This window comes from Pithys albifrons, chromosome 5, assembly GCF_047495875.1.
Source record: "Pithys albifrons albifrons isolate INPA30051 chromosome 5, PitAlb_v1, whole genome shotgun sequence".
NCBI classification, from domain to species: Eukaryota; Metazoa; Chordata; class Aves; order Passeriformes; family Thamnophilidae; genus Pithys; species Pithys albifrons.
The window spans coordinates 47,407,515-47,422,973 of record NC_092462.1 but is presented as its reverse complement, the minus strand read 5'-3'; the positions used below and the strand labels follow the sequence as shown (position 1 = coordinate 47,422,973).

The 15,459-nt window shown below is 37.7% G+C and overlaps 1 protein-coding gene across 9 annotated transcripts in view; it reads right to left on the bottom strand.

Moving 5' to 3' along the window:
* CLOCK (clock circadian regulator) overlaps nucleotides 1–15,459 on the bottom strand; it is a 67,822-nt gene that overhangs the window by 28,098 nt on the left and 24,265 nt on the right. For 6 of the 9 annotated variants that reach the window (XM_071556472.1, XM_071556463.1, XM_071556469.1 and 3 more), the window contains 4 exons: nucleotides 7,056–7,166; nucleotides 4,657–4,747; nucleotides 2,889–2,948; nucleotides 2,337–2,485 (listed from right to left, as the gene is read on the bottom strand). In XM_071556472.1, coding sequence (XP_071412573.1) covers nucleotides 2,337–2,485; nucleotides 2,889–2,948; nucleotides 4,657–4,703 — 256 coding nt within the window. In that variant the 5' untranslated portion in view covers nucleotides 4,704–4,747; nucleotides 7,056–7,166. Of the gene's footprint in view, nucleotides 1–2,336; nucleotides 2,486–2,888; nucleotides 2,949–4,656; nucleotides 4,748–7,055; nucleotides 7,167–10,235; nucleotides 10,307–11,018; nucleotides 11,137–11,226; nucleotides 11,305–11,611; nucleotides 11,751–15,459 lie in introns of those variants that run through there. The other 3 variants (XM_071556470.1, XM_071556467.1, XM_071556468.1) reach the window with 3 other exon arrangements.

Here is a 15,459-nt window from a genome sequence, read left to right as displayed (position 1 = left end):
TGCTGGGTTTTGTTGTTGTTTTTTTTTTTTTCTCTTATGGTGTTGGGGAAGTGGGTTGCACTAGTCTGTTTACATATATATATATATATATATAGCAGTTATCCTTCTTGTATTAAAATTCCTTTTCTTAAATTTGATAGAGTGGTGTGATTATTGTGGAGGAGGCCCCTCCCCTGCTTGTGGGTAAAACATTTTTGTTTTTCCCCTCAAACCGAGACAGCTGGCCAATAACCAGCTGAGATAGTTCATCTGGAGCTGCAGTCACAGTACTAAGCTTGGCCCATGTGGAAATGGTCCAGAAAGAACCAGAAGCAACACAGTTAATCAAAACCTGGTGGCTGAACACAGTAGGATTTCAACAAGAAATCAGATAGTGCTGAACAATTAATTTATTGCTAGTCACTCTATTTTATTGTAACATATCCAAGCACCTCAGGAGGCAAAATGTTCTTCTGAACTTTGCCAACATTTTGTCCAAAACATTTTAATGTAAACCAGTGTAGAGCAATACTAGTAAGCACTGGCAGCCAGAGCTTTTTAGGGACCTTAATCTGATATGTGCAATCACACAGAGCTGCACTCAGTCACAAGAAGTGAAGGACAAAAGCACCATGCCCTAAAATGCATCCATCTCCAGAGCTGCTTTTTCATTCTTTATCCTAAAAAACAAAGATTAAAAAAATAATCTCAGAAAGCACTTTGAAGAAAAAAGTATGACTGGTGCTCCCAACTGGCTGACACACATGGTCAGTCTTGGATTCTATTGTTTATGTCAGGAATCCTCAATACAAGAAGTGATTTGAAACAACCAATTTTCACAAAGGTGTTAGAACCCAAGGAACTGACTTTTAGCAAAAAGGAGCCTTCATACTGCTTTTCTTCTTCTTATGAGATGAATGCATGTCAGAAAATTAAAAAATAAGCATAATCAATATTTAATTGGCAAAAAAATGCCCAAACCTATGAATTCTAACACAATTATACCCTCCCTCCATTTTCACTGAAATGGTTATGTTTCCAATTTTCATGGTAATATTCAGTACCTATCTGGTGCTACTAGAACCATAACACTAAGGGAAAAGACATGCTAGAACATGGAAAAACACTTCTCATACTTACATTGACACACATACTGTTGATAAATACGTAACTATTCATTAATAGCTTTAGCTATTTTATGTTGTAACTTTATAGTTACTTCTTTTGACCCTACTGCTTTCTAGTTAGTATGCATACTCAGAAATTACCCAAGGAAATAGGTTAAGTGGCAAGAGAGTTCATTTTCTTAAATTTTTAATCTTGTTTTTCCCAGTGTGAATCACAAGGTGCCATATTAAGAACGAGTGTAGGAGCAGGAACAGGACTTTTTTCTATATACATAATATCTAACAGCAATAAGTAAGTGTACGCTTGGTGGAAGAATTTTTTTCATGACAAAAATAACTAACTGCAACAAGCTTCAGTATGGCATATCTGGGTATATCCCACCATTAGCTGATGCAAACAACCAGAGGAACAAAGCATAGCAAGGATGTTCAAATATATTGGTAATTGTGACATTTCACACAACCTTTAAAGAACAACACACACACACTTACGGGTTTATATATCAAAGCATGTATCTTGAAACTTACAGTTTCAAATAAAAAGCTAGAAGTATTTATAAATTTTCTGGGTTTTTTCCCAGCTAAAAAGAAAAAAAGTGCTCCTGGGCTTAATGCCCACCACATTTCACTCTCTCATCAAACAACCTACACAGGAACACTCATTGGAGACCACAATACCTTATTGCCTTATCATCTCGGTTTAACCACCCAGTCTTGTAGGCATCTGACATGAAGAGAGGGGGTATTAATTTCTTTTGGACTAGCTTTTTCAGTAATTTATCATGCTCTATACAGAGTTTGGAGAGACGGACCAACCATTCAAACCAGGCTTATCTAAATATTGAAATAAGTATTTCCAACAAGTACTTCCACTGAAATGGATCAGCAGTTTTCCTGTTAAGCAAAACTTTGACAACTTGTGCCAGGATCTGTTCAGAACAAAAAACTTTGAGGTTATTTCAAAAGTAAATGCTTCTCCTTATGAAACAGATTTCTTTGACAACTATGGGACAAAAAATACTACTGGCTCGTACAAAATAATAGCAAAAACACAGTTACATTTCTGCTACCTGCATTATGATCTTAAGAATATCTTTCTTCAGGAACTCTGGACATTTTTTTACAAATTCCTTAGGAAAGATGAAGAATTGTTAACATTTTATGTACTAATTCAACAGCATTTAAAAATTTAAGGATTTAAAAACAATTTTTATGGTTACAAATAATCACCTTTGTGCTTCCGTAAAAAGTCAATGCTCTTCTGCAGCACAGTGGACTTATCCATCTTCCGAGCGTTCCCTGGAAGCATGGAACCCAGCTCTTTGATAAGGACATTAAACTGATCTCGACGTTTCTTTTCAGACTTGTTTCTAGACACTCTGAAAAACAAAACAGAAAATGTTTTATAACAAATATAAAACTTGCTTATAAGCTGCGTTCTACCGCCAGACTCCTAATGCAAACAGCAACTTAAGGATTTCTGCTGTGAGAGCTGTCACAAAAACACCCACTCCTTATCTCAGACACCACTGCTAAAGAACAGCTTCCTCCTCATGGAAGGGTGCAGTCAACCTTTTGGAATAAAGGACTTTTTACAAAACTCAAATAATTGAACCACAGTTATAAATACACAATGTATCTGAAAACTAACAGTAGAAAAATGCTGTTGAGTAGTATGGTTACTTACACAAGAATCACATTTTTATTGTTCAGAAATCACACTGGTAATTACAGAGTACAAATATAGGACATTTCTTAGCTTCAAATAACTTTAAAACTTACCTTTTTGCTTTATCTTTGTCATCTTCTTCCACCAGGCCATCAAAAATGCTTCCATCATTTCTGAAAGAAGCAAAATGAAACAAATGTTGAGGTGAAAATTCCCCCTTTTTGAAGTCCAAACACAATGAAGGGGGTGGGGGAAGAGCTCATTATTCATCACCTCCATTACATCAAGAAACCAAGGCACTGTTTTACTGTGACATCTCACAAGGATCATCATCAATAGCCCGAAGCTAAATCTGCTATGTTCTGTATGCAGGACCTTACATTTCTGACACAAACCCATTACATTTCTGACACAACTCAAAGGGTTTTCAAACTGTTTCTAATGAGAACTTACAACCCCATGCAAACACTTAACTGAACACAGCTTCATTTTGGTTTTCTATCTTGATTATTTGCATTACTTTACCACTTAGAAAACATGAGAGAGGACATTTTTACTTACTGGCAACTTCTACTCCCATTATTGAAAATACTTATAGTAAGAAAGTGTATTTTTCTTAAATTCTGAAGTATAATTAGTGGAATAGAGTTAAGGAATATGCTGTACTTCATCCACATATGTATTTTCATAAATATACAATTAATATCAATGTTAAACAGTAATATTAATTACATTTGCTTACTCAACAAGCATCACATAACTTTTCCTCAGCTTGACAACTGTCCATCTAATCTACTGCTAAAGAGGTGTTAAAAGAGCAAAATAAGAAGATGTTTTCCTTTAAAGATGCCTTAGTGTCCTTCATACAAAATCTTTGTTTCATTTCCTTTTGCTTTCAAAGTCAAGTTAAAACCATCCTTCTGTTTTCCAAAACTGCTGGACAATGGAATTTTGTATTTTATTTCTCTAATTTCTTCTGCCTGCTTTCAGTCTACTTAGTGCTGTCCACACTGACCTCTGTGTGTCCATCCTGAAATTTCTTATCCCAATGATTCCTTCCCTTAAGGCAAGTACACTTCTTTCTAAAATGTTTACCTCATCCCTCTGATTTATAAATCATCTGGCAATTGTACAATACATTATAATAAGCAGTGGTGTAAGGAAGTAATTATTTTGTACACTACTCCATAATGATCAAGCTTTTAGAAGCAATTCATATATTCAAAAGGCTGAAGTTTCAGTGAGATGGCACAAAACTTCACTAAAAGAACTGACAAGTCAGACAAGCATTTAAAAAGCTCTACTCATTGCTTTTACTGTTCTTTATTTCAGTCATCTTTAACTTGTCATAAATTTGGTGCAAGTTTCATTTCCTGAAGTCTCTAAAATGCTAATATTAAGAGAATATTAAGGACAGATGTTCATCTGAGCTGCTAAAAAAGTCCAGCTCAAGGAATCAAGTAGAAAACATGCCTCAGCTATTACTTTTCTCTTGAAATAGGTTAGCAGGTCACTTTACTATCATCTACAGCAACACTAATCATTTAAATGTATTTTCTTTCCTCAATCAAATACTCCAGTACTACAAAAAATTAAAAATCCTAGTAAACATTAAAAATCAGCTCAACTTGCACAGATGTTGTTCCATGACTGAAAATAAGAAAACGTTCTAAGATTAACCTCAAACAACTGAAATTACTATTTCCAATGACTACAAAATGACACACCTAACAACTACCAAAATTTGTCAAAAATAGCCCAAACCCCACTCTTTTTTTTTTTCATAAATTAGAATCTAAATATATTAACCATAAGAAAAAGACTATAAAAGAAAGCATTGAACAATAATTCTCCCAAAATTCTCTGCATCTATTAACATACCTGTCTGCAATGGAGCTCATTTTATGGGTGCTTATGGTAAAAAACATAACACATCACACTTTAGTCTTATGGTAGACATTTGTACGTTTGCCTATAAGAGAAATAAAAATATCAAAATGTGACTGGGGGAACAAATGTGTTCTTTATTAGAGCATGCTGAAGTTTTCATTGGCTCCTCAATCTTCCCCTACCTTCCCCTTCAGCTCTGCCCTCCCACCTTCTCTAGTGCAGTCTCCATTGCCATCATAACCTGGACTTTAATATCTGCTCTCACATGACAGTGTTCAAGAAACATTATCAAATGTCACAATAAATAAATCTGGACCAAACCAATACAAACCTTTTTATGACTGAATTCAGATACAACTTATCATTTTTATTTTAACTTTTACCTAAAAGACCCTCATAATTTTGAAGGCTGAACTGATGTAAATCACACTTAGTAATACATTCGATTTAGAAATTGTGCAAACAGAAAAACATTTGGAACATAGTATTTTGCAGCTATAACTTATTCCTTTCTGTATTTTTTTCTTGAGCACATTCCTGTAATAGACATGTGAAATGATAAGAATGAAATACCACTTAGAATGTGATATCCATACTGTGAGAAAGTTAGTTAGTATGACCATTTCTTAAAGCAGTCTTATTAATTACAGAGTTACAGCAGAAAGTTTTTAGCTTCTTGATATGTATAAGATTTTGAATAAAGAATGTGAATGAAATATTAATAGTGAGGGAAGGAATATAAAATTTTAAGAAGTATTTAATTCAACAAGTTTTGGGTACTCAAAATTTACAAAATTACACAGGTTATGAAAAGGTTGAAGTCAAACATAAACCAATACAATTAAACCTTCTTCTTTTGTATGGAAAAGTCAGAGGATGCTCAAAAGGAGCAGTAAGATTGTAACATTGGCAGTGATGAGGGAACAACTGTGTGCAGAAAGTTTTATAAGAGCTGAACTTGCAGATCTTCAGGAATTTTTAGCAGGCTACAAACTTAGTAAAAAGGCACTGCATTTATTTCAAACAAGAGAATTTTAGTCCCTTTAGTGACTCGCATTTTCTGAGAATAAAGGTTTTGTTTGCTTCTGAAAGTACCAAAGCCAGTGAAACTTGCAGTGTTAGTATCACAAGAAATACAGCAGCAAAAGCAAGACAAGGCAAACTGAGGAAGAAAGCTTAGGATTCAACCAAACTGTCCCAGAGTCTGCAACAGCCACACACCCTGCAGGTTTGCTTCACAAGACTAGTATTTTTCTCCACAAAGTGTCATAATTTGAGTGCAGCAGAACAGAAAATGGGAGAGCAGTGCTGCAGCACAATCCCTTTCACGGCACATCACGTGACTCGCTGGTGTTTTTGCCCAAATGCCCCAGTTTTCCAGCTGGTAGGGCCCAACTTTCTCTTGCCTTTTACTCTCCATAATCTCATGCTGTGAAGACACATTGGTAGCAAACCATTTCTTTACTCCACTTCTTCAAAATAACAACTGCATCAGCCATACTGACAAATCGAATTCCTCAAATGGAGTTGTGCCATTTGAAAAACAGTCAGAAATGCCATGAGGAAAGTAAATTATGAAGAAGGGTTTGAATTTTTGTCAGAAGCACACAACAGGCAGGTTGCTCAGCAGTAAAAGCTAACTACCACGACTGGCAGAAATGTAAGTTTAAAATGAAGATAAAAACTATAAACTTATTTTCTTTTAGCTTACATAGTAAGCACTAATACAGCTATGCATTAATTATACTTTCAGTCTTGTGTTTACTTTTATACAAAACCGGTACATCAAATTATAAGGATGAAGAGTCACACAAAATTCTGTAGGACAAATGATATACTTCCCTTCATCTGCAAAATAAAAATACCTGTACAGCTAAATGAAGAAAACTTTCATCTATGACATAACAGACATCTTCATTATGCAGAATTAGAATTTAAAAGCAGCGTTTTCACTTTTAACAAAGTACTCAATTTCTAGAATTCAACAAATTCATTTGTTACAGTATAGAGGACCCTAATTCAGAACTGGCAACTTAGACCTGGCATCCAAGACAAATACAGTACTGAAAGACTACAAGAAATGCATCAGTAGGACACTTGTTTCTCACTTTTTAAGGGCTGACTCTTCTGTCTTTCAACCAAATTTGCAAGACACTGAACATTCTCAGTGCTTATGCCTGCCAATGGATAAGTATGCAGAGATAATTCCAACAAAACCAGTCAAGTTGAAAGCAAACTCTACATAAATAAAGGACTATGTCTATTTCTAAAATTCAAATTCAGTCATTTTCTGGAGAACAAAAGATACTACTTAGCAATGCTACCCAGGCCTTCAGTGTCAATAACCAAAAGTCACAGGAACCTTATTATTTATAAAAACACAGTTTTACCTTTTACACTTTGGGACCTCTTAAAATGTGATGTTTAGGAACAAAACCTGGTTCCCACAACGAACAACGTGGAGTTAGATGTGTCCTCTTCTGCAGAAATTAAATTTTGAACTGTCAAAAAATAACAAGGGAGAGATTTAAAATCAGTGTTTTAAAATTATCACTATTTTATTTTAAAAAAGACAAATAATTGTTTTAACAAGAGTAATCTATAAATGCAATATTCTGCTTATTAAAAATATCTCAAGCATTTCACCATCTGAATTGATCTTGCTTTAAAGTTCTTTGATACGCAGGATATTTTGGCACAGTTTCATCTCAGCTTTAAGCTATCACTTTATGCCTGTTTTTGGTCTTGGTGTCCTTTTCACTTCTGAATTTGGAATCACACATATCATCTACATATTCACTTCCACTTGCTACCATCAAAGTATATCTTTATATCATTATTTAAACACCTTTCCACTGAAGTTCTTATTAGGGCCTCTTATAGCCTTCTCAGGTACGTCTTCTCTCCAAGTCTCCAAAATTGTCACTCTCAGGACTCCAGAATTGTTTAGTGCTGCTGTGACAACCAGTAAGTTGCCCGACTGCATTATTGCTACTCCCTCAATCACAGCCATAAACTCTTTCTTTCAAAACCCACTTCAAAATCAATTCCAAGAATGTATCCCAAACTTATTTCACAAATGCACTTTTTCCATATAAGAACTCAGTACCAACATAAGAGATCGCCTACTTCTCGTCTCTTTATACCAGTACATCTCATTTATAGCTACTTCCCTTGAATCATGCTACTTCACACATTTTTAAGCTACAGGAAATCAGGTTTTTTCTCTCATCTTTATCCTATCTGCCTTGCTTACTGGTCTTAAAATAAAATGAATTCACTATACAATGTGCTTGTTACACTTCTGGAAAATTTTATTTTAAAGCATATTTAATTCTAATTCTAAAGTCTTCTAAATTCCTAAAAAGGAAGGTGGGATCTAAAAACCAAGGTTATGCTACTTTAAATTCATTGATGACTTTTATGGAAAACACCAGAATTATCACATATTTCACTTGAAAAGTGAAATTTCTTCACCTGCACCTACCAGAGGCTCTTAAGTGGTTAAAATACAGATGCAAATATTAACATAGGAAGTTAAAAGCACAGCAGAACAATCTGCCAACAGGAGAAAAACAATTACAGCATGATTCAGTGAAGCCACTCGTTCTTGTCTGGCCAAATAACCTGCTGGCCCATTGACCTACTTTTTTAGGTGCCTACAGCCTCCTCTGTTTTGTTCCGTTTGACAAGTGCAAACATTAATAATGACAAAGAGTCCCATGACGTCTGCAACATGAAACCCATGTTTTTAAACTGCTTGGAGTAGAACTCTGACAACTCTCACCCAGCCCTAACAGAGTTCTAGTGAGGAAAATTTTGGACATTGTCTGTGCAGTATGTAGAGATGTATTTTTTTCAAATCAAAATGAAACACTTACGATGAACACCACAGGACTCAAGCACAGAGCCACATTTGATAATGTCTAAAAAAAGGAAGCTTTTATCGATATTGCAAAAAGCGATTTTCAGATGAGGAGGAAAGGAATATGTTTATGTCATAAATGAACATAAGCAAGCTTAAACCAGACCAAAAGAGAAGCTAATCATGGTGGAGAAGCTTTTGTAGCCAAAACCACTAAGAGTTGTCTAACTCAGTAGAAATGGCATGTGTGTGAAAGCCAGCAGAAAGGTTAAGATGCCTACACGCCAGCATTGGCAGCCCCAAGTGTTCAAAGGTCACAGTTCTGTCTCCACAACTCATACGGTTTTTTTTAAAAATGAACTATGTGTATTTGTCTCTTGATACTGTGTCTTTTGTACACATTCAGTGCATGTTTTCAAACTTTTCTGCTAACCAGAACGCTAGAAACTACTATCTTAAAGGAAGCTGAGGTCCTCAATCACAAATCTTAGCTGTTGAAATGGATATGCAAACTATTACTACACAAAATTGCTCAATCTGTAGCAAAATCACAAAAAATAGTAATACTGCAACTTCTGCACTATGCTGACTAATCACTCATAGAGAAGCAATAAGTTACTGGGGCCCAAGTCACTGCTTGTCCAAAGAAAAAGTTAGAGGGTAAAAAGTCACAATCTAACTCAAGGTAATAGTGAAAAGTTCACACCATTTGATAAAAAAATTCAATTTTTTAGACTGAAAGAATTTCAGTACCTTCAGTACAATTTTATTGTCAGCATTGGCATACACGCTGATATTAAATCTTGGAAAGAAATTCAAAGATTGAACAAACTGTGAAAATACAGCACAGTTGTGCTCATGGCAGATGTTCGGTCAGGACTGGACTGAAAAATGGATGGGACAATGGTAAATGCATTGCCTGTACTGAATTTTGTATACAGCCAGTGACTGAAACCCCTGGGTCTCTAGCACTTCACCTGATCAGTAACATCACTAAGTATTTTTGAGGAAGAATCAGGACTGTCCTTATACTGCAAAAATATTTTTACAGAAAAGTCTTGATTTATATGGAGATTTATATCAAGACATATAAGTAATACTTACATGGTTTTGCAGATTACAGCCCTTAGAATTAATGCAAGGTGGTTTGTATTTTTAAGATAAATAAGTTCACACAGGGAATATGACACAAAAAATATATGAAACAATACAGTTTTCCAATGCTACAGTTTCTTCAAAGAGAAATAGATGAATATCTTTAATATAATCTGAACTCTGGGACATAATCCTATTTTGTCAGGGGAGCAAACTAGTTATAATCATTGAGGATTAGCTTTAGGGAAGAACTTGTTTAAAGAACCAAAAGCACAGCACACCAGTCTGTGCTCCCACAGAACCTTATGCCTTGCAGAGCTCTAACACTGGTTACACACCAGCATAAGAAAGACCACGAGCAGAAACATCCCAGTGAGCGAACAGCTGGTCCAGAGCCTGACTCCCACAGCAAACATAGCACCAAAAGTCCAATTCATGATAGAGATTGAGGATAATTCTAAACCTTCTAGATACTCCTTTCCACGAGCTTCTGATAATTTGGATTATGAACTTCTGGGGTTTTACTCTACTAGGACATTACACCATAATTAGGGCAAGCAGAGATCCAGCCATTATCTAATACCCTAAATAGCACATCATTATCACTCACGTTTTCCATGTTGCTCTTTGCTTCACTGGTTTACCTCCAGCCCAGTCATTTCTTTCTTCAGCAATTTTTTCCTTGGAGGTGGGGTAGAGGCAGGGGGAAGGGGAAGAATTTGTTCTGATTTAGTTCCTCTCCAGTAACCACATTGTTTTGTAGAGAGCAAGAGATCTTTAGACAGGTAAACCATAAACTGCTCTCTACTCAGATATAGTTTGATCTAATAGGACAAGATAGCACGTTTCCAGATACTTGCTCCTTTGCTTGCAATGGTATACACACTAACAGAAAGCAATTTAGGGTAATGACTGATTAATCCCTTCTTGCTAATCAAAGGCTATCTGTGCAAATATTATGTTTTAAAACAGACATATGTCTCCTTTTTCACCTTAAAAAAAAGGCAAACCAAAGAAAAATACCAGAAGATAGAGCTGAAAGGAATTTCAAGAAATGTTCTTCAAACTTTGCAGCTGAACAGGTTATTCTAGCAGCTGGAAATAGTCATATTGCAATCTCTCCTCTATCACATCAACAAATCAGTTTTCTGTCAGTACTTGTGCAGCAGATGACATATGCCAGGAATGTAATTTTCGATAGATAAATACACTGTAACAGCAGGTGTACATCTTCTGCTGCTTCACAGGACAACAGAGGAGAGGGTTGCTTATTGCACAGATGGATCCCAGATGGCTATTAATAGGAAAATTTTTGAGTGGCCATGAGTAGTCTGCTCTGGCAGAGCAGCTTGCTTAGGTCTACCACCTTTGCAGGGAGTAGAAAAGGACACACCTGTGTACAATAGTGCGATACAATGAAGAAAAGGCAGTAAGACAGAAGACTGGTGGTGCAGGTTACCAGTACCAAAATAATTGATCAAGTCCTAAGTCCGTTCCCAAGGGACTTTTGGGAAGAGGGGAAATCCCAAGTAGTCTACAGGAGAGATGAAATGCCTGTTAGGAGGCTGATGCAGTAGTGGTCAGAGATATCACAGATTTACCTGAGTTATAAAAGATTCCATACCATTTGTCCACATTTGTACACAGTCCAAACATCAGCTAGAAGAGCCTACGGATCACTGTGAGCGGCAAAAAAAGGAAAAACAGAACAGACGTAAAAGGAGGGTAAGTTTTTAGAAATGATTTGTCACACAAACACAATGAACCTAAGCAAGCTGCCCAGACAAGTCTGGTCAAAAGTCACTGCAAATAGTATCTTCACAGAAATGTGGATTATGAGGATTACAGGAAAAAGCAATTCTCTCCTGCACACTTCATGTATTAGACCATGCTGCCATCAGGAGAGAGCTTTGCTCTGTGACTTGAGACCGAACAGTTCGCAATTTTCATCTCTAGTTCCCAGTTAAATAAAACACTCCTGCCCACCATTCCTCTGTTCCAGATCATTTGGGCTGATCTCTGCTTGTCCAGTTGTTCTGCTGCCACTCTTCCACCCTTCTCTGGAGTCTGCATCTCCTTCCCCTTATCGCAGAGATGAGCTCACATCTTCCACACCAACGTAGTGCAGCTCTCTGATCTTGGTTCAGACTGCAGTGAAGATGCATGCAAGAGAGCTGTGAGAAGCCTCAGACCCTTCAGCTGAGCTACAGTGATTACACAGTGGTGGTCTGCAGTCCTGAGGCATATGAGTCAGGTGAGGAGTAAAGTTAGGCCTCCAAACTTTATAAAAGCAAACCCTGAGCTCTTCAAGGAGCTAGTCAATACAACCCCCTTGCAAACCACCTTTATGAACAGGGGAGAGGAACAGAGCTGGCAGATTTGTATGGATGTCTTCCATAAAACACAAGAGATAGCGGTCCCCAGGCACAAGAAATCAGACAAGGAAGGCAAAATACCAACATGGCTGAGTAGGGAACTAAAGGGCAAGACACACATGCACAGGCAGGGAAAGCAAAGACAGGTATCCTGAGAAAAGGGATGGTTGTGTAGGGATGGGGCAGGGAAGGCCACAGCAAAGCTGGAGCTGAACTTGGCAAGGGATGTAAAGAATAACATGAACAACATCTACAAGTATATTATCCAGAAAAGGCAGGTCAAAGAAGGTGTACCACTTTCAACAGACAAGACCCCTTTAGCTCTGGCCAGGTATCCCAGTTAGAGCAGCCAGGACCAGCTTATTACTGTGGGGGTGTAACTAAAACTGTGTATTCTACACCCTTGATGTCATTTCTAAGAAACTGTTAACAATGGACCATTTGGAGAAGCTGCTCAGGGCACACTTGACCCCTCAGGCTACAAGCTGGGTGTTGGAGAATGTTGTGAGACAGGGTCTTCACACCAATGACTCAGGTGTGATAGCTCCCCTCCAGGGAGGCATTAGCACCTTCACACCCAGCCTGAAGAGCCATGTCTGCTAATGGGCCATCAAGGAGTCCAAAAATAAACCATGATTCACAGAGTCCATGGTTAAACTCCTGCTCCTGGGGGAGGTACTGGGCATTCTCATATGAACCTAAGCATATATAATGTTGGGGTTTCAGACTTCTGGTACCACTCATGGGATCCAGAAGAGGACCAGAACCCCTACAGGACTCTCCACCAGACTGTGACCGCTATCTGCACTGACAGGTTTTCTCCTTTCCTTTTACTTTGGCCTCTGGGGGACCATGTGGGGCTCAGCACAGGGGCTAATGAATACCATTCTAATTGTGCCCCAGGGTGCTGGGTTATACTTCTGGGTTTTGTGCGTTAAAACCAATTTCTCTTTGTATGATTGTATTGTATTTTTATTAAATTGTAACTTTGACTTATAATCTCTTTTTGAATTGAGTTCACTTCTCCTGCATGTTTACCTTTAAACCAGCACACCAGGCACTGAAGCAGATTTCTGAAATGAGGTGTTTAAAAGAACCCACATAACACACAGTTTTAAAAAGAACATATTAAAGATGGTATTTAAATAGTGTGGCTCCTTTCAAAATTGGCACACCTAAGGAAAGGTAACCTTCTACAAAGAGGAGTGGGAATCTCTTAACTACACCTGCCACTGCTGGATCTGTAACAAGGAACCATGGGTTAGTCTAAGAACATACGTTGTGTCTGCACGTCTAAAACACAATATACCGCCGATAATCAAGTCTGGCTTAAAAATACACCCACTGCCTCTTTAAATGGTGCTTAACACAAAATCAGTAGCTCACAACTGGCCTTTGGGCCAAGAAAAGCTAATCGCTAACTCATTAGTGTTGCAATTCAAAACTGAAAACCTTCCCGTCTGTAAATCTCCATTTTCTTTAATGGGATTTGGGAACACATAACGGCAAGTCAGCCACACAGCTCAAGAACAGATCCTAAATTAATGCTTACTGTGCTGAGGAAAGGAGTGCAATAGATGGTGTAACATCTGCAGAGCCTGCTATTCTCTCTCACAGGACACATGAAACTTGGTACATTTTACAATGAACAAATAAAATGTCAGCTTCCTTCTTCCAGCCTCTTAAACGGAACTGAGAAAGTAGACAATTTACAGGTTTTTTTCTGAAGTTCAAAAGGAGAAAAAATACCACATAGGTATTCAAAAGTTTAAATTCTCACTGAATATTATAATTATCCCTTAAAATTATCTACTACACACAAGTCAATTATTTTCTACAGAATAAAGTTACCAGACAAGTTTTAAAAAAATCTTCACTTGGTGATTTCTCAATAACAGAAATTTAAAGAAAGAACTTTAAAATAAGGTACCAAGATATCAATCCTGGAGTCAACAACACTTTGAAATGATTCATCTGATTAAAATGTGTGTATTTATGAAACTGAGCATTAACAATTTTAGATGTTTTGTATCAGATACAAATGTTAGCTTAAACAACAATTTTTCTACAATGGTTTGTCACATTTTCATCAGAGGATAAATACTACCAAAAATACTAATAAATCCAATCAGAGAGGAAAAATTTATTAAATCCTTTATTCCTATACTGAAAAATATACAAGTAAACTCCCCAAGAAATGAGACAGATCAAAGAGTAAAACACTCTTTTTCCTCTACCCCAATGATAAGAGGGGAAAAATTACTAGAGAGAGAAAGAAAACTGCCCCAGAGAAAATCCATTATCAAATTCAACAGACATAATTATTACACATTCAAAGCAAGATAACACCAAGGAAATTCTTCTTCCATTTCATGTAAAATTTCTGTTTGGTGTTGATATAAATGCATGTTTAAATTTAGAAAATGAGACTTTACACTTCTGATTACTGCAACAACACTCAGCTATCCACCTCAATCTCACAGAAAAACATGAACCTACATGGTAGCTGAGCACTTCAGCTGCCAGACTTTCAGTGTGCATGTGTGTCTTGTGAGGTGGGAAAAGTAGGTAAAAAGCAGGTTTTGAAATTCACACAAATCAATCTTTTCAAAATTCTATCCTAGAGCAGAAAAAAGCATTGAGGTCCCTTCTCAGTTATCTCTTCTCAAGGCTGAACAGGCCCAGCTCCCTCAGGCTTTCTTCATAAGAGTTGCTCCATCCAGTCCCTTTAATCATCTTTGTTGCCCTCTGCTGGACCTGCTACAGCAGCTCCATCTTTTGTCCTGAGGAGCTTAGAATTGGACACAGCACTCTGGATGCACATCACTAGGGCTGAGTAGAGGTGCAGGATCACCTCCTTTGACCTGCTGGCAATGCTCTTCCTAATGCACCCCTGGATACCACTGGCCTTCTGGGCCACAAGGTCACACTGCTGGCTCATGAGAAGCTTCTTGTCCTCCAGGACACTCAGACCCTTCTCCACAGAGCTGCTTTCCAGCAGGTCAGCCCCCAGCCTCTACTGGTGCACAGGATTATTCCTCCTCAGGTGCAGGACCTTGCATTTGCCTTTGTTGAATTTCAAAAGGCTCTTCTCTGCCCATCTCTCCAACCTGTCAAGGTCCTTTTGAAGGGCTGCACAGCCCTCTGGGGGATCAGCCACCACCCCCAACTTTGTGTCATCAGAAAACTTGCTGAGTTGGCACCTGCCCCTTCATCCAAGTCATTGATGGATAAGTTAAACAATCCTGGGCCCAGTATTGAACCTTGAGGGGACACCACAAGTGACAGGCCTGCCAGTAGACCCTGTGTCACTGATAACAGCCGAGATCTGCTGTTCAGTCAGTTCTTAATCCACCTCACTGTCCACTCATCCAGTCCACACTTTCTGAGTTTACCTATGAAGACATTGTGAGAGACAGTGTCGAAAGCCTTGCTGAAGTCAAGGGAGACAATATCCAC